Below are 22,582 nucleotides of genomic sequence, written 5' to 3'. Positions count from 1 at the left end.
ATGAATTACCAGTTTTCTATTTAAGTTATTCTATTTAAAAATGTGTGATCACCCTCATGTGATTACATGATGACACACGATGACACAGCTGCTAATTTTAGGTAACGGGTTTTTCAAATGTCATTATTTCGTTATTTATTTACTTATTTATTAAGTACTTTTTAAACGTTAAATAAATAGTTTATTAGCCTATATTTAGATTTTAATCTTATCTTCTTCGTCAAGCTTATATTTTATTTATTTATTTATGCATGTTTGTTTAGGGGGAAAACAGTTTTTAAATATAAATTGTATATTAGCGTCTATTGCTGGTCAGATTCAGCGTCTGTGTTCACCACCTGAGTCACGCGAAAACCGCATTACAGAGCGCTGCATCCCTCCACCCTTCAGAAAAACAACTCAGGGCCTAACTGCAGGATTCTCTCAAACGTTCATACGTGAGTCTTACTCCCGTCACAATTCACTGTATTTATAAAGTATGACTGTTGCTTACTTCTGACCACATTTACGCCATATGTCCATGTTCTGCGTCCAGATAAAGGCATGTTTTTGAGCGCTCGGGGATTATTTCTCCTCCGCACTTGCGGATGATGACTGCGCAGGGAGGGGTTGTGAGGTGTTCAAGATGGCGGCGCCCTGTGGAGTGCAGTTGCTCTAACAGGTAAACAGGTTTATTAAACGATGATTTTTTTGTGCTGATATTTTTACATCATACGCAGTGACAGTCGGAATGTTAGATTTACTCGCTCCTCACTATTTTACGTGCATTATGAAGTATCTCAGGCGTTATTTCTGATTTGCACTAAGCTCGTCGATAAAAAGGCTCTCTTGCCTGGGACTGTCAGTGAAATAACAGTCCTCAATGATTGCTATAGTTTCGAATTGAATCTCAACAAGTCTCCGTGTGCAAATGCACAAGTTTAAGAGGGAAGTTGAAATGCACGGGGGGATGTTTTATTTTGTTGGCGCATTTTAGGAGACAGTCCCGCAGATTCTGGCCATTGTTCTCTCGCGTTGTTTACGCCAGTGGTCATTTCAACACAGAGCTGCTGTCAGTGCTTGCAGCCGACACCACAACATCTATCTGCACATGTGTGCTCTATTTTGCAGCATGCAGATGCTAAAATACAGAAATATCTTGTGGGATTTGCTGGCTTTTGCACGCGTTTGTGCGTTTTTAAATATAAAACATTTTGCAGGCAAATCATGCAATGCAGTCCCATACATTACCTTCTTTTTATTTTGTGATCATTGCATATCGGTATATCATATATTTGCACTATTAGTCTTATGTCTTGCATTTATGGTATGAGTCTTATGTCTTGCTATTTATGGACTTACAGTTACTGTATATTTTATATAGTAATTATATATATATATATATATATATATATATATATATATATATATATATATATTTGTAATTATATATAATTATATATATTTATATTTATAATACATTTGTCCCCTCCGTATGGATGTGTAAGTAACATAAAATTAAAGATTTGAGACCCCAAACTCAGTTAGGCTTTGAAAAGCAAGAGGAAGACATAACAACTTACACACCACCTCTTTAAGAAATTATTTTATGTGGACTGAACGTAGCATATAAAGCTTCTTTGTGCCGTTAACTGCCCTGTTTTCTAGTTGGCAGGCACAGCCACAGTTCGTGTTGAGGTCGTCCAGAACTTCATCTTATTAGTGTTTTTTTTCTTCCTCTGAATGCAATGCATGCTCTTTGTTTGTGGGCTAAAATCCTGAAGTTAATCAGTGAAATTATTTGTGTCTACTCTGCCGAGTGATTTCCATTGAAAGGTCAGTTTGCCATCATCTTTCCCTAGATGGTTCTCTTCTTGCACAAAGTTATGCTTAGAGCAGTGCTTTGTGTTTCATGACAGCTGTTTGTTTGGTTGGGAGCTGGAATAGTCTCCAGCAAGGAGGCTGTGTCCTTTTAAGCATTTGTTCTTGTTTCATGTCCGACTGTCAGCTTGAGGTTTTGGTGACTTGAGTTACTGTCAAGATCAAGCTGGTTAGGGTGTAGGCTTAGACCCAAATCTAAAGGAAGTTATTGCTGTGAGGATGTGGTAGACAGTGTTTCAGCATTCAATACAAAGAAGTATATCTATTATTACATGGGGAAGACGACATCCTGATAGTCTACCTTTCTGCATTTCTTGGTCATGTACCTGTTTTTTTGTTTTTTTTTTGTTATTTGTGAATTATTGTATATAATTCTTTTAAATGGATGATTTACTTTTCAGCAAGGATGCTTTAATTGATTAAAAGGGACAGTAAAGACATTTGTAATGGGACTTTTTAATCAAATAAATTATCTTCTTTTGAACATTAAACGGATCTTAAAAAACAAAAGTATCATAGTTTTGCACAAAAATATAAAGCATCAGCAACTGTTTTCAAAATCGCACCAAATGAGCCTATTAGAATTCTTTCTGAAGGACCATTTGACACTGAGGACTGGAGTAATGATCCTTAAAATTCAGCTTTGCTGTCACATGAATTTTATATTTTTTTAATTCCATTTAAAATTGAATTGAAATATTAAAACAGTATAAAAGTTAAACATTTTGCCTCTAAAATGCTACTTTATCATTTCATTCATAGTAAAATACTGCTTAACTTTAAAAAACTATGTTGTGTGTGCTTAACATGTTACACTGCTCTTGTGTTGTGTAGTATACTCTTGTATGTGTCACATGTCTCTGGTCTCCTTATGAATTTTCATGGTCTATAGCTATGCATTGACCTAATGCTGTCAGGCTGGTGTGACAACCGCTGACTTTTTCATGTCTGTGCAAGAACAGGTCGCGATATGTGAATCTTGTATGCTTCAGAGCCTTTTGGGTTTGTTGTTTACTTGCCTGAAACGGCCAACCCACATTGCCACAGCTGATGTTAATGATGTTTACAATGGTACATCATAATTCTGTGGAAATGTTGTTTTACTCACTCTCGATTAGGAAGTTTACTTAAAGGCAGAAAATGCAAGATGTTCTCATGAATATTTCATAGAGACAGCTGTTTCTAGACAAGTGATGCAAGTCCTCAAATTGTGTCTTGCAGTGGTGCCTGGGGACTGTATTGACGGGCGGCCCAGGGAACCCTCTAGGCTGGACAGGACACGGGACGCCTGGAGAGTGACGTCTAAGAGTCCTATCCCTCTCCCTAGACTGTTTCAGAGACACCCGCCTCCGAACCCTCCCTACCACCATGTCCAGGGAACAGCTCAACATGGGGGACCTGCTTCCTCTGCTGGAGACTTCTGCCCTCCGCCAGCTGGATGAGATCAAGGGCCTTATCAATGAACACCTCAACACAGGTCCAGACTAATGCTGATAGCAGAGGCAGCCTCAGGAACTTTTACCTAGATTTTGTCGAATTTCTAAGCTTCTCAATGTTTGCTACCGGATCCATGTTATAATTCCCTGCAGTGTTTTATTGCATGACTGACAGTCCAAATCGATTCATGTTTTGCAGATCGAGGGTCCGTGCTGCTGAACGGCTTGGTGGACTATTTCCTGGAGACCAACTCCTCCCAGGCAGTGCACATCCTGTCCTCAGTGAGGGAGCCACACGATAAGGTGACTGACGGTGCACTGATTTTATTGTTTTGTTTCTAACACAGTCTGAACTTATAGACAGAAGAGAATGTCTGCAGTCTTTTCTGGATCTTTTCAGTGTTTCTCACTCAGTCCATTTTCCCTGAGGTTTTCGGACAAATTAAAAGGATGAAAGTATAACCTTAGTAAAGTATTAGTAATGTGATTTATGGTTGTACAATAAAGTATTAAGCATTAAGAACGATTGCTTTTATATTATTAATTATAGTAAGGCAAACATTATAATACTTTCTCGTTTGCTGTCAGCATTAAGCAAATATGCATTTATTTCATTTAAACAAATCTTTGAATGACTAATGAATATTTAATTTCACAAACCTTGCAAACTTCGTTGAATTCAGCTGTGAGATCTTGTGAAGTGTGTACCCTGCCTGATCGCGTGTTCTCTGTGATGGTCAGTCCATGGGGATTGAATATTGAATGATATGATTCACAATCCACACAAACTTCCCAGAATACTGAGTGCCTTGTTGGCTACAGTGGTTAATTATATTTTTATTAAATATTTATTTATTTGTAAAAAATACTTTGGCATCTGAAGTATATTTTACATATTTGTTTTTTAACCCATTGTCAAATGATTTAAAATTTCTTAAATATGAATAAAACATTATATATATATTAGGGGTGTAACGGTTCACAAAATTCACGGTTCGGTTCGATACGATACACTGGTGTCACGGTTCGGTTCGGTACGGTTCGGTACGTTTTAGATACAGCAAAAAGAAAAAATTGGCAGATAAATTTCCTTTATTTTTAAAAAATGTTTTATTTATTAAAACTAACAAAGTATGGTTTTTCTTACATTGAACAATGATGGAGCTATTCTTTACCCATCTTCTATGGTGTTTTCTTAGCAGCATACTGTATAAAACAAAAACAGCTCCTTATATAAGAAAATGAAAATGTTATATTGTTGTAGTAGTTATGAACAAATACAAAGATGTAACTTTTTATATGGAACTCTATAACTCTTTATATTGAGTTGTGTGTTTTTACTCAATTGGTTCTCTACAGGGCTTATGTTTTTTGGAACAAAGCAGGAATTACGGTCTGGCTGAAATGGGCTCGTGAAGGAATATTGTAACGGAGCTCAATTACGCATGTTCTTAAAACCTGCGTTTTCCACTATAGGCGCTCGCTCACTCAGTACGTGCTGAAGGCTCGTTGCAAAATGGCTAAAGGGTCTTTCACACAGGACGTGGTATGCGCGGCGCTGGACCCTGGGCTCAGCGTTGCCCTTCAGATACAACGCGATTTGCGCTGCACTATGCCAAGAGCAAAGTAGGTGGAGTTTTCAAAACTGCCCGTGCATACGTTCTATTTATAACAGTTCTTCTATCTAATAACGTGCAGGCCTGTTAATTGTATCGTACTGCTCAGGAAATTCCGATTCTGTTGGTTTTACTGTCTATGGTTGGTTATTGGAGGATCTTCTATTTCTGGTCTGTTAAACGCATTGGCGATTTTGCAACAAGCCTTCAGCGCGTGCTGAGTGAGCGAGCGCCTGACTGAGTAGCCTAACATAAACATATAAGTTGGTGTTTTTTTCTTCTTTGGGGGTGTCAGGGGCGTTGCCTGTTACATTGTTTGGGTTATTGGGCTACCTTGTTGAACGCATATCATTATATTTCAATTTTTTTTATTTTTTTCCCAAATATAATTAATTAGTCCAACGAACCGTTCGGTACATAATGCGTACCGCGTACCAAATCGAAAGCCTCGTACCGAACGGTTCAATACGAATATGCATACTGTTACACCTCCTATATATATATATATACTGTAGACACACACACATATCGTGCCCCCCTGCTTTCCAAGATATCGGCATCGGCTGTCAAAACATCAATATCGGTCAACCACTACTCTGTTTTAGATTGTTTGTTTGAAACCAAAACAAGATTTTGGTCATTTTGTCATCTTATATATTTTTGACACAAATCAAACTTGTTGTATTGTGTGAAAAAAATTAAAATATACAATTTCATGCAAATCATTTTTCAATGTCTTTCTTTAAAAATAAGTAGTAGCTTGAGTACTGTTAACCTTTTTATTATTTTATATAAATTTTTGCTGAAAAGGTATAAACCCAAGTGCGAATATCCACATTTTACATTTCCCAAATCATTCAGCCCTAAAAGCATGGTTTGCATTTAAAAAAAGTATTCACACTAAAAAAACAAATAATAAAATAAATACATAATAATAGAACTAATAAATTAATCTTTTTAAATTATGTTTTTATGCAAATTCATTACCCTACAAAATCATCCCCTATGATTTTAGAATTATTAATGGTTTCCAAATAGAACTGTTCAAATAATTTTTTCCCCATTATCTTGCATTCCAAATTAGTTCCAATCAATAATGTGAATATTACACACCTCACCTTTAAAAACGTGTAACCATTGGAGTTTGCGTATAATATGCAACCAGCCTAAATTCTTAGAGTAAAAACACCAGTGAAATATGAACAGATTTGAGAAGCTTAATTTAACCTCAGAGCATATCAAAATATCTTCAAGGCGTATTTCTCTTTCGTTTCATTAATATTTAATAACAACAATAAATGAGAATACATTATCAACTGTTATGTCTTCAATATGATTTGTCTATTTTCTGCTTCTCAGCATCTTTTTGATAAAATGAATGAATGCATGGCTAAAGCCCCCTGTCGCCTGCCCACTCTCACTCTACTGGGGCACGTTGTCCGTAAGCAGCCGTCTTGGATCCATAAGATCGCTCGCTCTCCGCTGCTGCTATCTCTCCTCAAATGCCTCAAGGTAAGCTGACAATGTAAAAGACCTCTCAGATATGTCTCTTGGTATTGTATCTTGTAACCTACAGTATACGTATGATAATTTGTGTTTTACAGACAGACACAGATGTTGTGGTTTTGATAACTGGAGTCCTGGTACTCATCACATTATTACCCATGATTCCCCAAGCTGGCAAGCAGCATCTCTATGAATTTTTTGATATCTTTGGCCGTCTGGCTTCTTGGAACCTGAGAAACCTAGGTAAGAGTCACTAAGCATGCAAGTACTGTATGACTCAGTTATTCAATATTTTTATCCCTGAGGCATATATTGAAAGCCTCCGGATGGTTTCAGTCTCCCACAGAAAGCCAAAAATATTATGAGGCATCCTATTACAAATAAGGTGGCATATAATATTTTGGGATGGTTAACTAGCTGTGTGGTCAATCTCTGTTGACAGGACACGTCCCGGAGGTTTATCTCATCCACCTGCATGCAAGCGTCTACTCACTCTTCCACCGGCTGTATGGGATGTATCCCTGCAATTTTGTGTCTTACTTGCGCTCCCACTACAGCATGAAGGAGAACATGGACACTTTTGAGGAGGTGGTCAAGGTGAGCTTTCAGTTGCTTGCCCAGGAGGTTTTCCAAAAACATGGGATCTAATGAAATTCCTTTCAATCCATAATGGTTTTCCATAGAATAAATGTAGAAAATGATCAGTAGTAGGGATACAAGAGCAATATATTGATTATCGTTCAACAATATTAGTTGGTTGATAGATATATACATACATGCATACATAAAGCATATTTGAACATGCTCATTTCCTCTATTTTTACATCTCAAAATTATCTTTTAAATCATGTAACACTCAATTAATCTTTAACACACTAAAATGAAACTCTTAAAAATAATATTTAGCAAATCTCCGAATTAAAATCTGTTCTTCGTAATTATATTATAATACTTTGTTGCAACTTGTAGTATTTAAAATGATGATAAAAACGATGTTTGTTTTTAATGTTTTACCTTTTAATTTATATAAACAAAATAGTATAGAATTTTAAAACTGGCCATTTGTCTGTTATTAGGCATGACATGAAATTGTATCAAATTAAATTACATTTATGCATTTAGCAGACGCTTTTATCCAAAGCGACTAGTGCACTGCTCTACCAATTGAGCTACAGGAACACTTATTATTAACACTTATTAACATGACATTTATTATCGGTATACAGTATCAATGCAAAAATTTGGGGTGGTAAAAAAGTCTCACCAAGTCTGCATTAATTTTATAAATACAGTATACAGTATAAACAGTAATATTGTGAAATATTGGATCATTTTAAATAATTAAAAAATCTAATGTATTTCAGTTTGTAATTTATTCCTGTGATGCAGAAATTTCTTCAGAGATACATGATCCTTAAGAAATCATTCTAATATGCAGAAGAAACAATTCTTATTATTAATAATGTAGAAAAAAGTAGTGCTGCCTTATGTTAGTGGAAACTGGATTCTTTGGTAAATAGAAAGTTTAAAATATACCATTTATTTCAAATAGAAATGATAATGTAACCTTTTGATTAAATTACAGCATTTTTGCCAATCCCAAACATTTCAATGGTAGTATAAGTCAGAATTTTCTTCTGGGGGCATCCACGATTAACGGCTAATTAGTGATGGTGTGATTAACTGTTGGTGTTTATGTTGTATTTATGTCTGAGTATATGTTTCAGCCCATGCTTGAACATGTCAGAATACATCCCGAATTAGTGACCGGAACCAAGGACCATGAACTAGATCCCAGCAGGTGAGGCATACTGTCTTATGTCACTTATTTAAATGCACAAACCACAAGCGTTACAGTATATCATTTGGTCTCTTTTCTCTCTACAGGTGGAAGAAATTTGAAATCCACGACATCGTTATTGAGTGTGCCAAAGTCTCTCTGGACCCGAAGGAGGCGTCCTGTGAAGAGGGCTATGCCAGCATGCCTGAGCATTTCTGTGCTCATCTACAACAACGTCCGGCTGATTGCACTGCCAGCCCTTACGGCGACTTCCACAGCAGCTTTGGTAATGCTCTCATCCTGTCTGAATTACATTTTGTGACCTCAGCATCCAGCAAAATAGATGTTTCTATCCTAGAGATGGTGAAGGTTTATGGAAATACATGTATTATTTAGAAAACCTGTTTTTCAGTTTTCCTCTGTTTTTAATTCCTAGGGGATGTGTGAAGTGATAAAATGTATATCTTACACAACTGAAGGAAAACATCTGCCAAATGCATCAAATGTAATAGCTAGGCAAGATAAAAACTAACGTGATAATTCAGCCACAGTCTATTTTCAGGCAAACCCTGTTTTTATAGCAGTGACAGGATGTTTTGTTGTGGACATAATTTTTCTCTCCCTTTCCAGGAAGTTCTTCCTCGACTCATTTCTCCACCCCTCGTCAGCCTGTCGTCCCTCCCTTGGCCCTGTCCTCTTTCTCAGGGACCCAGCCCCCCTATCGCAGCCCCACTGGAACCCGATGGCAGGTGAGAGTTCACCAAACTCGGAAATCTCAGTCCAGTTTTTAGTTTATCATTTGTTTGCTTTAGCAGCTTGGATGCAATATCGGAGCTTGTGTTCGGAGCTACCTGTTTGAATCCGGTGAATCAGTGTTCTGCATATAAACAGATCCGGGTTGGCACTCTTGTTTGTGCAGTTGCATCAGTGCAGGAATCAATGTCTGCTTCCCTCGTCCCTCTTGTTGTTTGTCAGCTGTTGTCCATAAATCACCCATCCCTGAACCCCTCCCTTCCCACTGCACAACCCCCCTCTTTCTTCCACCATGAATCATCTCCTTGTTCTCCAGGCAGGCTGAGGAGCTGAGAGGAAAGGAGGGGAGAGGTGTTGAGTCATTCCGGTGGGTGTGCAGGGCTTTAAAAAGAGAAAAACATGCCATCTCTTAGCTGACGCAGAAATGGTTGTCTTGGCAATGTGAATTACGTCGGAGCGCTTTCTCCTGGCCTGTCACCTCCCACGGTCAGGACCTTTATTCAGCTGAACCCTCTGCAGACTGAAAACAAACAGCATTGCGTTTGTGTTCTAATGAGCACATTTGGTCCTATGTTAATGTTTTTCTCAGAATTCAAGATTATGTTCTCACAAGTTTGTTGTGATTTGGTAAATACTTTTTATTAGTAGTGCACTGATTTGGAAATTAGAGACTGATGCAGACAACGGATAGTAATCTGTTTGCCAGTTTTTCTCAAATAGAGCTCAGCATGCAACATCTCTCTAAAAGGGAAAGTGCTTTTAAAGATCTTGTGCTCTTACAGAGTTAAACTTGATGTTAGTTCTAGATGATGATCTCAATATTAATATAAGTATAAACATTTAAAGCATTGGTTTATCCATAAAAGAAAATTCTGCCATTAAGTACTCAGCCTCATGCCGTTCCAAACCTATAAGACCTTCGTTCATCTTCAGAACACAAATTAAGATATTTTTGATGAAATCCCAGAGCTTTCTGACTCTCCATAGAAAACAATGCAATTGAAATGTTCTCAGATCCAGAAATGACATAGTAAGGACATCATCAGTAAAACTGTCCATGTGACATCAGGTTTCAACCATAATTTTATGAAGCTATTATGATATATTTTATGCGCAAAGAAAACAAAAACAAGGACTTAATTCAAGTAATTACTGAAAGGTTTTCATTTTTGGGTGAGCTAAGCCTTTTAATAATGGTTGATTAAAAAATATGCAATATTGTTCCATAACCAGAATGGTGCAAATATGTGCTTTATTACACTTTTCACTATGCCACATGCTGTCGCAAAATGTACTACACTTTGGAATTGCTGGTAAAAGTTTACATTTTGTGAATTGGTTGTATTTCACGGATAAAGCATACATTTATTAGAGTCATGGGACTGATATTGTGTGTGCTTGTGTTTATTTATAGAACTCCAGCATTGAATTTAATACAACGTATGGCTTTAAGGATTCCCTCTGGAGCCCCTCCTCCCAGTGCGGCATGGCCACGCCCCCTTCCTCCCGTGGGATGTCACCAAACCCGGAACTGTCCCAGAGTGCCTCTCACCTACCAACCCGCCTCTACAGCACACCTGGTGAATATACTGTCTATGGTTGTTCACAGGTAGGGCATATCTGGGTCTCCGTTTCCTGAATTTGGTTTTGCCATCTTCCCTGTGGCAGGTGGTAAAGGCACCCCATCGTCTAACACCCCTGCGACCACCTCACCTCCTCCTAGCCTCTCTGATGAGTTTCCCGCTGTGTCTCTGTCTCGCAGAACTGCCAGTCCACCATGCAAGGTACTTCTGTTGAGAATAACCTTTTGTGTGGATCAGTAGTATTGACTTAAGGGGGTCATTCACCCAAAAATGAAAATTTTGTCATAATATACCTGTCAAAAACCTCTTTTTTTCTTATTAAAAATATGTACATTAAAATCAAAATTTGCATGATTTTGACATTTATTGTATGGGCAAAATACAATTCACTACAAGTTATTTTAACTTTAGGATGGCAGACCTTTAGACCATGTCAAACCCGTCTTGGTCAGACAGGAGCCGGTCAGACAGGAGCCAGACAGGGAGCTTGAAACAATCAATCACAGAGGTATGTTACATGTACGAATCACTCAAAACACAAGAACAGTGTTTTGACAACTAATACAGCAGCCTGACATTAAAGTAAAGGTTTAATTCTCTTTAAAATAAATTATTATAATTGATTGTGTTATCTTTGGTCAACATTTTAAAGTGGCAAGCAGAATAGGCAATAGGGAAGTCGACACCACAGTTATACAGATAACTGCACAGAGGAAAATTAGTGATGAATGATACAAACATTGACATTAAAAAGTTAGAGCATTTAAAGCAGCAGACAACATAACTGCTTTGTGCACGATTATAATAAACACAGTTATTATAAGTGTGGTATTGTTATAAGTTATTGTCTGTTGGTATGGACACCATATAGTGTGGGAGCTCATTTCTACCACAGAATAAAAAAATTAAAAAAGCTAATTGCAGCTTTTTATCTCACAATTCAGAGTTTTTTTTGCAATTCATAGAAGAAAAAAAATCTGAAATGCGAGATTAACAATTGTGACATTCTGAGGTTACATCTTGCAAGTCTGTTTATGTAATTGCGACATTTCCACACATTTTTTTGTGCAATTGCTTGTTTATGTCGCAAAATGCAGACTTTTCTTATAAGAATTGCAAATGTACATCTTGCAATTAGATGTGTCATTAAGAAGTTTTTTATTTGACCCAGATGGGAGAGGTGAGAACATGCCCATGACCCTGACCGAGCTTTCTGTGTACATGAAGGAGCAAGAACAACTGAGGATCGAGAAAGAGCGGGAGGATGGTATGAACTTGCACTCAGTGGTTGTGTGTGGCCAGTGCTTTATTTTCAGCCGCATTATACATTTGTGTCTTTTCCTGACAGACTTACTAAACCGTTAGGCTTTGGATATATCCTTATATAATTTTTTTACATCTTCCATCCTCTCAGCTGCCATCACAGAGGAGCTTCTGAGGTTAACAGAGGAAAAGCGGGATTTAGCTGGCCTTCGTGGCTTCGACTCTCCATTCTTCAGCACCACAGAGACCCTGACTGGAGCGCAAGAGAAACCCCTGCCCTCTTCTATCCTGGGCAGCTCGATTAGAGACCCTCACAACACAATCTCCACACCCGATAAGACCGAGATCACGCCTGGGAACAGAGGAAGAGTCAGCAGAGGCACATCCCAGGAGCATCCCTGGTCCTTCCAGCCAGTGTTCATGCCCATCGAGCACCCAACACACAGCAACCTCCATCGGAGCTCCTCTGCGCCTGAGGACGAGGCGCTTAAATACAACTTTTGCTCCCCGAGCCCAAGCAAACCACCACCCATGCCGTACGAGGCTCTGTTTGACCTGGCCCTGCCTCGGGCAGCCTCTCTCTTCGTGGGTAGGAAGACCTCAGAGATTGTGCAGCGAGTAGCCTTGGAAAGGATTCAGAGGGGTGATGTGGGCAAGCAAGGGGAGGAGGGGGCTGTTGAGGGGGCTGTGTCTACCTCCCCCTTGGAGGTGCTGGATCGCCTCGTGCAGCAGGGCGGTGACGCCCATGACAAAGTGTTAAAGAGGTAAGTCTTTTGCTTGCACTGTTAACTCTTGGTATTGCTTGTGGTCATGTGGCTTGGTGGTTAAACATCTGATCTTATAATCAAAAGGTTGCAGGTTTCTGTTGTGTTCTTGAGTATGGAACTTAAAGGGATAGTTCACCCAAAAATAAACATTGTCACTCTTGGTTGGACATACCGTATTTTCCGGACTATAAGTCGCACTTTTTTTCATAGTTTGGCTGGTTCTGCGACTTATAGTCAGGTGCGACTTATTTATCAAAATTAATTTGACATGAACCGAGAGAAATGAACCAACAGAAAACATTACCATCTCCATCCGCCAGAGGGAGCTCTATGCTACTCAGTGCTCCTGTAGTCTACACTGAAAACATAGAGCGCCCTCTCGTGGCTGTAGACGGTAATGTTTTCTCTTGGTTCTTGGTTCTAAATAAATGCGACTTATATATGTTTTTTTCTTCATCATGACGTATTTTTGGACTGATGTGACTTATACTCAGGTGCATCTTATAGTCCGAAAAATACGGTAAATAAAAGCCTAAATTTAATCTGTTCATTTTATAAAGCAATTGTATCTCTTCTTATTTTTTATGTGGTTTCATTTTGCAACTCCTTCATAACCCTTTTGAATCTATAAAGTTTTGTTTACTTGGGCTTTCAAGGGAGGTAGAGAAATATCTTAACTTTCATGAAATAAAAATATCTTAATCTGAGCATGTACTGCATGTGCTCAGAACTCTCAATTATGATATATCTAACTCCACACAAAGGGAACATTAGCAAAATGCTAACAAACATCCGGATCATCTTAACCACCACATAGCGAGATGCTATCAACCATATGAAACACCTTAACAACCTCACAGACCAACAACCACCCATAGACATCACCCCGAATGACCACATAGCTACATGCTAACAATCAACTGAAACTTATTGGCAATCAAGTAGCAACTTAGACAAGCTCTCAGAACTCATCACATTGAGGTTGAGGTTTACATATAACAGTTTTTTTTAGAAAAATGTGAACAGTTTAGTTTACTTTTCAGTTCCTGATCTTGAAGACGTGTTAAATGGCTACTACCCTTACAAAATTAACCATACTTTTATTGTAATAAAAGTGTAGTAACCATTTGTATAACCACCGTTTTACTACAAATACCATGGTTAATGTGTGGTTAAAAAGGTTTAAAAATAGTTGTTTTTTTGTTTTATTTGTAGTAAAACCATGTTTAATGTGTTGCTCTGAGGCTTTTTTGGGAAGAACTGGCTCAGACTAGTTGCAGATTGACTCACTAACTTGCTATCACACTGAAACAACAGTCTGCATTGTCCTGTGTCACATCCACTGCCACACAAATCAGTCCACAGAGTTAACAGAACACAATCGGAGCTCTTTCTCTCTCCTCCTGCCCTGCACAGGTCTTACTGGAAGACATGTAATTGAGTTGGGTTACTGGGCTCACACAAACTGAGGTGTTTTGGCTTTGGTCAGAGAGGGTTCTGTGTGTGGAAAGGCTTCTTCTGCCAGAAAAGCAGTGTGTCCCAAATTATTGTTGCATTGACACTGACCTTGTTGATCCTGTGTTTTCTCCCTTCCTTTTCTTCCAACATTTCCGCAATCGCTCTCAGATTGCCTCTGCCAAGCAAGTCAGCTGACTGGACACACTTTGGAGGTAAACAACAGTACATGAGCAAACATTCGCTTCTTGTGGAAAAGTAGTTCTTTCACAGTACAGAGAAAGAAGTCTGTGTTTTCAGCAAGGGGATAAACATTTAAAGGATTATTAAATGGATAGGGTGCCCACCCACACGACTTTCTTACTTTTGCAAAGTATGAAAAGATATTTTAAAGTATGCTGGTAATCCAGCAGTTTTGCACGCCACTCAATTACATTGACACATTTCTCCAAATACCTTCTTTATGTTCCACAGAAGAAAGAAATACATAAGGTTGACGCAACGATGATGACAGAATATTAGTTTTCGTGTGAACGAAGTAATTGTTTCCATTTAAAATCTTCTCATATGTTGGTGGTCATGATGTGACATGTTGATTTATACACACTTTAGTAACACCCCTATTATCTGACACTTTCAGTTGTGCAATAAATTAATCATAGATACCTATGAATAGATTGTTTCGATTGTATAGTTCTTTATACAGTACAGATTGTTTCAAAACAGCTTCACATTAATAAATGGAAACATTTGCATAATGTATTAGTCATGTAGTAATCTTGAATTTCTCATGCACAGGTTCTGTTCCTCTGGACGAGCTGCACACACTGCGCAGTCAGCTGCTTCTGTTACACAACCAGCTCCTGTACGAGCGCTACAAGCGAGAGCAGCATGCCGTACGTAACCGACGTCTGCTTCGCCGCATCATCAATGCCACCGCGCTGGAGGAGCAGAATAACGCCATGGTAACCTCAGCTCAGAGTCTTGATCTGTAGGACAGCATTCGGTTCGAGTCAAGGCTACCTGATGTTCACCTTGACCACTAGAGGGCGGTAGAAACCAATACACTTGATTGAATGGATGTGTTTGTTTCTCCAGAAGGACCAGCTGAACCTGCAGAGTGTGGATATCTTGTCTTTGAGAGAGAGCCTGCAGGTAGAGCAGCAGAGATACCGGCAGCTCTGGGACGACCGAGAGACTGTAGTTACAAGCCTGCACAGCCAGATACGCGGACTACAACAGGCCAGAGATGACTACTACACCAAAAACCAGGAGTTACAGGTGCTAATCAATATATATATATATATATGATATTTCCTCTACATTGTAGATTAGAATCAGTTTGATCATTTTTCATGCACTTGTGATCCTCCAATCAGAGTAAACTACAGGAATGCCATAAGCGAATAGGTGAGATGGAGGCGGAGCTTCAGAAGGCAAACAACAAGGTGTGCCACACGGGACACCTGCTGAATCAGCTGACTGCCAAGGTAAAAACAATCACCCTCTGTCTCTCAAACTCCAAAAATGTGGATCTCTTATCTGTTAGTCCATTTGAGTCTATTTTCTGAAGTAAATAATCAATTGTTATTTTGGAGTGAATGGTCCCCTTAAAGATTTTGCACTTATATATATTCATTATCTTCCCCTAATTTGTCCTTTCTTCAGTTGTCGTCGAGTGAAAGTGTTCAGCAGCAGTTGAGTTTTCTAAATAAGCAGCTGCTGCTGTTAGGAGAAGCCCATAAACTGTGCGTTCAGGAGCTGCATCAGGCCGGACCAGATACTGGCAAGGTACAAGTCAAAGGAACAAGAAACTCTGTGTCTCTTTCGTCTTTGCCATAAATACAATTGAAGTCATATTCCTCTCTGTCGTTGTCCACTTCTCTCTTGTAGGAGGTGCAGATGCTGCAGACATCCTGGGGGAAGGAGACTGAGTGTCTAAAGCAAAATCTGTTACTTCAGACTCAAAAGCTGGATGCTGCTCAGCAGAGAGTGGCGGAGCTGGAGAGTCAACTCGCTAAAAAAGAGCATCTGATTGCAGAACAAAAGAAGTTTTTAGAAGATGTCAAGGCTCAGGCTAAGTATGATCTGTTTTGGTAACTTTCATGTGCATTTATTGACACTTTGAAGGACAAAGCTTCCCCTCAGTTTTCTGTATAATATCTTTCTTGCTTAATTCCATCATTTCACAATGTCTCACAATCTTTCTTATTTGCCTTCTACTCAGAGGGGAACTGCAGGCCTCTGAGAGCAGATATCAGGCACAGAGGCAGGTAACCCTGGCTCTGCAGACTGAGCTTCTGCAGCTCTACAGCAGGCTGGAAACCGAAAACTCCTCTAGCTCTGCTTCAGCCTTACCGGCAGAGGATGCCACTGAACCCCACAGTTCCACCGAGCCCAGGTAGGACTCATAACCATAGTGTCATTCAAATATAAAGACATTTGAAACAAAGATACCATTGTCCAGTTCAGCATGGTACTACTACTGTGTTTTGTATGATTTTATCATATGCATTTTGTGCTGTTGGCACTTTCCATGAATCGGGACGGATACCATATTAGACTTTTACGTAATAAATTTGCATTCTTTTTTTTCTTTTGGTTTCATTTTAATAATTTTTTTTTTCATAATGACCACCTCATTATTTCATGAGGTTCACCATTTGTGTTTTTATATATAAATATAAAAAAAATCAGCAGGGGATAAAATAAATATTTCCCCACCGTATATGTGTGTGTGTGTATATATATATATATATATATATATATATATATATATATATATATATATATATATATATATATATATATATATATATAAATATATATATATATATATATATATATATAATAGCTATATACTTACATCTAATAACTTTCTCTCCAAATAACTTATCATTTGTTTCCTGTTTTTGTGGTATGTTATAAATGGGTCTGTTTGTGGGTTATATAATTATCATTTATTCTGTTGCATTCTTCTCTCTTTCTTACAACGGTGACTTTTTTCTGGTTGTTTCTCGTATCACAGTGTCATAGTGGTGGATGGTGCAGTAAAAACAGCCACCAAAGAAGACAGAAAGTCACCTCAGTCTCCACGTGGCAATGGCAGCACTTTATCGCCAGCGCAGCCCATGGGCAGCTCTTCACCGGCCAACTCCGTAAACGGCAATCGTGGCACTCCCCCACCTGTCCTAGTGGAACCGCCCCCTCACCGTCCACATTCCCCGCTGGGACCCCCAGGACCTTTGGTCCCTTCTGACACCCCACTCACTGTAGGCTCCTACCCCAGCACCAAAAGCTTTCTGGGAATGCGTGCAAGAGAGCTATTCCGCAACAAAAGTGAGAGCCAGTGCGATGAGGATGAAGCCCCGCCTCCGCGTCTCACTGGCCTATCACAGGGTTTGAAAACTGAGCTCTGCGTGGAGCCTACAGTGAAGAGTACATCCAGCTCCACTGCTGCGCAGAGATTCACACTCATCACACCTCCTAAAGAAACCCAACCTGATGCTCAGAGAGCCAAAAACCAAGACACGTTCGGCTCAAGATGCCCAGAGAGGCCCAGGCAGCAACCGTTAAGGATCATGGACTATAACGAAAGTCATCAGGAGCACAACTAAGTTCTGGAAAAATGGTGAAAGAGAGAGAGTTATAGGAAGGAGATATGTGCGAATTTAGATTATTAGAGCGTAAGGCAAGACTCTTTCAATTTTCAGTGTTATCTGTCCCATTTCCACAAGCCGACAACAGGATTTGGAGCTCATAAATCAGTAAAACCCTCACTAAGATGGGACAAGTGGAAAGAATAGACTAAACCGACATATATAGAAGTGGCCACAAAATGTCTTTTATAGTAATCCCACTGCGTTGTTCGGCAGAAATGTCACCGCTGCATCTTTTATTAGTTGTTTTTTGCTCATTTATCTGCTCCTTTTAACCAAGTAACTGTTGCAGCACGTGGAAACTTTACATTTAGGCTCTTTGAAGCAATATAAGTTGATTAATTTGTAGTAATGGTACAGTGCTTACACCCTCACAGCTCACCTGCACAGAGCTGAAGTGTGTGCTTGGATGCCAGGAGGTGGATGGTCGGTTGGATGGTTGTCTTGTGCCAAGCAGGAGTCGGTGTTTCTTCTTTTACCTTGCAGACATCTCATGTGCATTTTCATGTGCTAAAATCATGTTTATCTTTATTACGTTTGTGTGTGTATGTGTGTGTGTAAAATGTCTGTTTGTGTGTGTGTGTGTGTGTGTGTGTGTGTGTGTGTTGAAAGTGATGGTCTGTATCCCAGACTTGATTCTGGGTTAAATTGCACTGCAAGTTGTTACTGATTACGGAAAAAATCCGTTACGGTCTTTGACTAGACTAAATCTGGATCCGAGAAATGATACTGCCACAGCAAGAGGAAGGTTTGACATGTTTTTTTTTTTTTAATATTTTTTTACTTATTTATTTTTTGTCCTCTTCTTGTTTTAAGCTTTTCAAGTATTACCAGTGCTTTTGAAAGTTATAAAGCAACTTAAATGAACAACGGCCATAGATTGCTGATCATTACCCACGACTTGTCAAACCTATGAATCCAATCCTTCAGTAATCTCTATAAAACATCATAAGTAAAATCTAGATGATCTAGTGGCCATTTTGAAGCCTTATCCTAATAATAAATACGTCAGACATCAGTCAAGGAATTCGCTTTGACGATATTTACCTTCAGTCTCAAGCTCAGTCATCATATTTGCTCAAAACTCAGTAGGTAACTGATAACTGTATGTACGATCTGTCTTTTACCCTCTCAATTCAGCGCAGTTCAATGGATATTATTACTAAGTTTGCTTTCTCAGTGCCAGATACTCAATAAGACAGTGACTGTATTCTGTAGAGCTTAAATGAACTGGATTTTGTTCTATTATTCAAGCACATATATTCTTAGACTACCACATATCAGTTTGAGGGGGTAAATATAAGACTTGATTTTGTTGAGCTGAAAGTATGTGGACTGCAGCAATGAGAGCTGTACAATGCCAAGTAGACTTTCTACAAAATGGCCATGTTGATTGTCAGATTTAAGAATTGCGGATGGGGTGGTCATACTCAAATTGTTCCCAAATCCTGTTGTCCCCTTGAAGTCTCTGCTGTTCCTTCTGCCTTGCTATCTAGAGCATGTACAACAATTCTCTTTCAATGCCAACAACAGGAACTATAACTTAACAAGACACAAGGTACAATCAGCGTGGAATGAAAGGAAAGTATGAATTCGAGCTCATTTGCTGGAGATGAAAGCTCTTGGGTTTGTTGGAGGGAGAAAAAGGCAGGGTCGGTTGGAAAAGTTTCTTAAAGCAGTTGCTTGTATTACTGTGAATGACAAAAATAAAATCGTCTTCAATGTTTTGCACTACAGATTTGGGGTTGTCTCGGTTATTTTCCTCCTTGATTAATTACGCTTTGATGTCTGGAATGGAAAGAATCACAATTTGAGGCCTACAATCTACGCTGGCAAGAAAACATCTCGTCCTTGGCTGCCAGCCATAATTATTTGAAGCTGATTTAAATGGGTAATACTTGTTGACGAACAAATAACCATTTGAGTTTTTTAGGTATACTGTATGATAATTATTTGGGCACACTTAAGTCACTTAATATGTATGAATTTCATTTTCAAGCTTTCTATTTTATTTTATTACGAGTTCAATGCAGCATATTAAAATAACTTGTATAAAAGACCTAACAAGCAAAATGTATTTATTTTTCTCACAGGATTTAGAAGACTTCATATATGAGTTGAGCCACTATTGTCCGTCTCTAGATTTGACATGTTTAGTCACTTATAAATGTAAGGATTTCTTTCCCCCGAAAAAATTTCCCCTTTTGTGTTCCACAGATGGAAAAACATAGGTTTTGAATGACATGAAAGTGAGTGAATTTTTCATTTTTGGATGAATGAAACACGTTTAGAATCATCATTTTAACATTCTCTCTCCCACTGAAAACATTTTAATCATATTAGTATATCCAAAAATGCACGCTCGACCACTAGAGGGCACTGTTGCTCTTGATTATCAATCATCAATCAACAAGTGCTGCTGTTGACTCCTGAGCGTTATGGCTCAAATTATATCTACAGATTAGCATGGCCGTTCATTTGAGGTCAAACATTACATTACATTTTCTTCCCTGTGAAAAAAAAATATAGTTCTGTTTGAGGGGGAAAACCGTGTACAACAGCTTACTGGCTTCTGCTGGTCTGGTCAGTTGGTTGCGGTTTATAAAGTGCTGTGAGTACATTAAAGCAAGACAACCTGGGAAAACTAGCTGATGACATTGCTAATCTTTCTTTGACATTTTAGACCAGCAAATTGTTTATTATTTCCTTCTTCTTTTATCTCACCGGCTTTTTTAATTTTAATTATCTACAAAATTAGAAATTTTCAAAAACCTAAGCTCGATGTCAAACTATCAGTGAAGTCTGTAAACCGAATGGCGTTAAAACAACTTCTATTTTATACTGAGTGAGTGACCTAAACATACTCTATGTGCCATATGGTGCAATTATTCCCTCTCTACGCGTCTTGTTGAAATTCAGTGGCAGAGCGAAACACGACGAGAGCTGCTACAACTGAGAAAGTAAGATTAGTTTATCAAACGTGTGCATATGTAGGACTATTTCATGACGGATTCAAAAAAAAATCTTATGTTTAATTTAGCAGTATACTCTGAGGGGTCAGGGAAACTGATGCAGAATAATTGGACGCAGAGGGAATCCATACCAATTTGTGATTTCAGAATCTACTTGAGAAATTAGATGTCAGTGCAAATATGAAATTGCTCCTCAATGTTTTCAAAGATTGTATGAAATTTTAAGTATAAATCTTAAGTATTCACAGCAAAGGGATTTCTCTCTTCTCTCTTTGCCAACTTGAAATGCAACCCAGTGAAATTGTCAGGACACAGGAGGAGGCAAGCCGTGAAGTTAAAGCAGTGCCATGCAGTCATGATTGGGCTATAAAGAGTCTTATTTTTATTTCATTATTTCTCCGTTTTCTCTTGAAAGTGCTGTAGATTCCTGGTATCAAGGGCTCGTCTTTATTTTTTCATGCATTTGAAAATTATAATTAGAGGATAACTGCATCCAACTGTGAAAATGTGTGAAATACTTTAAGTATTGTAGTATCTAGGTCTTTGGTGTAATTAGAAGCCCAGTTAAGGCAAAACTAATTACAATTAACACGATAAGTTATTATTTTTGCAGCATGGCAACGTGTTTCCCTTTATCTTTCCAGGAACTAAAGTGTCTCAGTGTGATTTAAAAATCTTAATATATTATTTGAAATGCTGTGCATGCTAATTTTCCAGCATCCTAAAATCCCGGTTATATTTAAATGTTTGTGTTTATTCCACATGGACGCATGCTGAAGCAGAAATGCTAAACATGATCATTTTGGTAAGCATATTTCACACTGACACTCCTAAAAACGACTTCATTTGTCCTCATTAATAGCTTAAAAGTCCATGAATAAATAATCGTTAAAAGGATAGTTCTTGCTTTATGTTTAGCTAAACGCAAAGTGCACAGAAATTGAATGAATATGAGCGTTTATCCCTTAGCCCAACCCTGCAATCACATTTAGACAGCTGACACACACACACACACACCTCTACATCCGGTTTCACAGGAGGGGAAAAAAAAAGCTTGCATAGTTGGACCTTTGAGATGAGAGTAAATTCAATTAACCGAGGGTTGGTTTGTGTTTTCCTCACTTCTGAATCTTTTAGCCAAGTAGACTCAAAACTTAAAAAGGAGAGAAGAAAGGAAAACAGAGCAAAAGGGGAAAGGGAGAGAGAGAACAAGGGATGCGCGCGCCAATCCCAGTGGTTTAATTATTTTAATTATCATCCTCTTTCGGCTTTTCTAAAAAAAAGGGGGGCCATTAAAGGATGCCCATTTGGGTTAATCTGATTAAAAAAAGCAAGATGGAGGGAGAGATAAAAGGCTGCGGATGTCAGAACTAATCAGGAGAGTTAACGCTGCTATTTATGATCTGGGACTGCAGTGAAAAATCTTTTCATAATAACATTACCTTTCTCCCGCAAATCAAAATTTTTTTTTCTTCTTCTTCTTTTTTTTTTTTTTTTTTGCAGATATATGTTATTATGGACAGAATTCTGTCTACCTATTTTTTAATTACGTAGTGCAATATACGATTTTGTTTAGCCCTGTTTGTCGAATTATCACAGCGAAAGTTAAAGAAGTGAAAGCCAAGTGAACTAGCTTCTTGGTGTCACTATGGCAATTAGCTGCTTTGTTTAGAAAAAAAGTATATTTGAAACTGAAATACAGCTTGTATAATGAACATATCTATGTATTTTCTATGTCTATGATCTCAACAGTCATTTTCGCGGCTTTCTGGAATACTCGATTCTGATTGGTCAGTCGCGGCCTTCAGTGGTCATTTTCCCAGATAGGCGTTACAGCGCAGGCTCCTTCATGTAACTAAATTGGCGCTACTTCCACCTCCCTTGTGTCATTCTTGCTCTTACAATACAATGACCAATATTGCAGCAGTGTTC

At 38.5% G+C, this 22,582-nt stretch overlaps 1 protein-coding gene across 1 annotated transcript; it reads left to right on the top strand.

The window, feature by feature from the left end:
- The first annotated feature begins 313 nt into the window (after positions 1-313).
- On the top strand, positions 314-19,414 carry tsc1b (TSC complex subunit 1b). Its single transcript, XM_026196305.1, has 23 exons — positions 314-437; positions 536-661; positions 3,082-3,337; positions 3,496-3,599; positions 6,272-6,424; positions 6,517-6,661; positions 6,861-7,015; positions 8,146-8,219; positions 8,306-8,484; positions 8,829-8,947; positions 10,366-10,531; positions 10,620-10,735; positions 10,946-11,042; positions 11,706-11,801; positions 11,949-12,561; positions 14,191-14,234; positions 14,818-14,984; positions 15,118-15,300; positions 15,399-15,509; positions 15,688-15,810; positions 15,913-16,100; positions 16,247-16,420; positions 17,048-19,414. The coding sequence occupies exons 3-23, from the start codon at positions 3,229-3,231 to the stop codon at positions 17,634-17,636; spliced, it is 3,705 nt and encodes a 1,234-aa protein (XP_026052090.1). The 5' UTR covers positions 314-437; positions 536-661; positions 3,082-3,228; the 3' UTR covers positions 17,637-19,414.
- Positions 19,415-22,582: the final 3,168 nt, after the last annotated feature.

This window comes from Carassius auratus, chromosome 21, assembly GCF_003368295.1.
Source record: "Carassius auratus strain Wakin chromosome 21, ASM336829v1, whole genome shotgun sequence".
Classification (NCBI taxonomy): domain Eukaryota; kingdom Metazoa; phylum Chordata; class Actinopteri; order Cypriniformes; family Cyprinidae; genus Carassius; species Carassius auratus.
The sequence above is the reverse complement of the archived record's forward strand: the minus strand, read 5'-3'. Positions and strand labels throughout refer to the sequence as shown.

Coding starts and splice junctions, on each gene's coding strand:
- tsc1b (XM_026196305.1), top strand. CDS start 3,229: ATGTCCAGGGAACAGCTCAACATGGGGGACCTGCTTCCTCTGCTGGAG. Junction 14,235..14,817: donor TGACTGGACACACTTTGGAG/GTAAACAACAGT, acceptor TCTCATGCACAG/GTTCTGTTCCTCTGGACGAG. Junction 15,510..15,687: donor TGAATCAGCTGACTGCCAAG/GTAAAAACAATC, acceptor TCCTTTCTTCAG/TTGTCGTCGAGTGAAAGTGT.